The sequence below is a fragment of the Cyprinus carpio genome, chromosome A4, assembly GCF_018340385.1.
Source record: "Cyprinus carpio isolate SPL01 chromosome A4, ASM1834038v1, whole genome shotgun sequence".
Taxonomy (NCBI): Eukaryota; Metazoa; Chordata; class Actinopteri; order Cypriniformes; family Cyprinidae; genus Cyprinus; species Cyprinus carpio.
Genome location: NC_056575.1, coordinates 27572504 through 27574075, shown reverse-complemented (window position 1 = coordinate 27574075; position 1572 = coordinate 27572504). Strand labels below are relative to the sequence as shown.

The 1572-nt window shown below is 35.1% G+C and overlaps 1 protein-coding gene across 1 annotated transcript in view; it reads left to right on the top strand.

Moving 5' to 3' along the window:
* Positions 1–1182: 1182 nt before the first annotated feature.
* Positions 1183–1572, top strand: part of LOC109099294 — a 2504-nt gene continuing 2114 nt past the window's right edge. Inside the window, exon 1 of the mRNA XM_042749647.1 lies at positions 1183–1386. Coding sequence (XP_042605581.1) covers positions 1375–1386 — 12 coding nt within the window. The 5' untranslated portion in view covers positions 1183–1374. The remainder of the gene's footprint in view (positions 1387–1572) is intronic.

Genomic DNA, 1572 nt, shown 5'->3' with positions numbered 1-1572 from the left:
ATAAAAGATTACTTTAACCTTTTTGTGCATAACATAAGAGAAGTCAACAGAAGGTTTGTATATATAACTGAGAGCTGGAAGAACAGCACTCTTTTCAATATTTGTATAACTGAGAGCTGAAAGAACAGCACTCTTTTCAATATTTGTATCACTGTTTAAATTTGTTTGCTCATTCCACAGAAACTAATAGTCTGTACACTTGTACAGTACATCTGTACATTTTGCCAGTAGATGTTGACTGTCTTTATGAGTGAGTGAATCATTCATCAGTTCTTTCAAAACTGCTGATTCATTCTGGAGCAATATCTACAATTATATTACGTTGATGCTGGAAATATAAAAAGCACAATGCAAGCACTAATAAACAGAAAAAAAGATATCACAAAATGAAAAAAAGATTCACACAATGCGAGCACTAATTGAAAGCAAAGGTCAGAGTATATATAAGGATTATGAAGCTTCAGGAATGCTTTCAGAGACATCAAGAAAGCTCCTTGTGAAGATAGGAGTCAGTGCGTTGGTGGAACAAAGTGGATTGTAAGTTTACAGTTGAGAAATTAACTAAAACAACTGTGAATGTGATAACGTATAAAGAGGTTGAATACTTTGAAAACACACTGATTACTTTTAATAATTTGAACATAATTGGGGAAAAACTTGTAAAACAAACTGCTGATCAGCAGCAGAGAAAACTGACTGAATTTGGTTCCTGTATTTTATTTTAATGTCTTATGTACGAGTTGAATTGGGTAATTCTGAAGATCAAGATGGGAGAAGAGAATGAAGGATTTGTAAGTTGCACTTATTAAAACACACAAAGCCCACTTTAAATAAATGCAAATTGAAATAGTAAGTGTGGTATGTTAATTAGTTAACAGGTTACAAATCAATTGAAAATTTAGTGACTGTAATTCATTTTTTGATTTTTAAATTACCAATATTACAGTTACAATAACACCAAAAGTACATCCACTCTGCTGGTTTGCTCGTCACACATCATGGGTTCTTGTAAAAGTTACAATTGTTATCCTCTGCCTTTCATCCAGGAACATTTCTATGACCCAGTCTCCCACAGTGGATTTATTGAGATGAGACTTCATGAAGCTTCATGATGATCAGCGTCGCTACCAGCGCAAACGTAGTCGAATCAGTGATTCCTCTGGAGTGTCTATCACTTTGGAAATAACTGCTGAAGGGGAGGAGGAGTCCCCTCTGGAGTGGACGACTGTGATCAAAAGGATGAAACCATCTCCAGAAAACCTCAATACCATCAAATTGGGCATGGAGAAAACATACAGTAATCGCAGGTAATGGGTCGCAAACAAGTCCCCAACAGTGAAAGAGATTTTTGAACAATATCCTTGATTTGTAGACATGCCATACTTGGTAAGGACTTGTGTTTTGCATGGCTTTTCCTTATACAGTAGCTAGGTATGAATAGACTTGTCAGCAAAGGGACATGGCTGGTAGATATTAAGTCCACATGAATTCAAAATGTTTTTGTTTTTTTTTACTTTGTTAGCGCACAATACTAGTCTTATGGTGAGAGATTCATCTATGCAATTTATATAT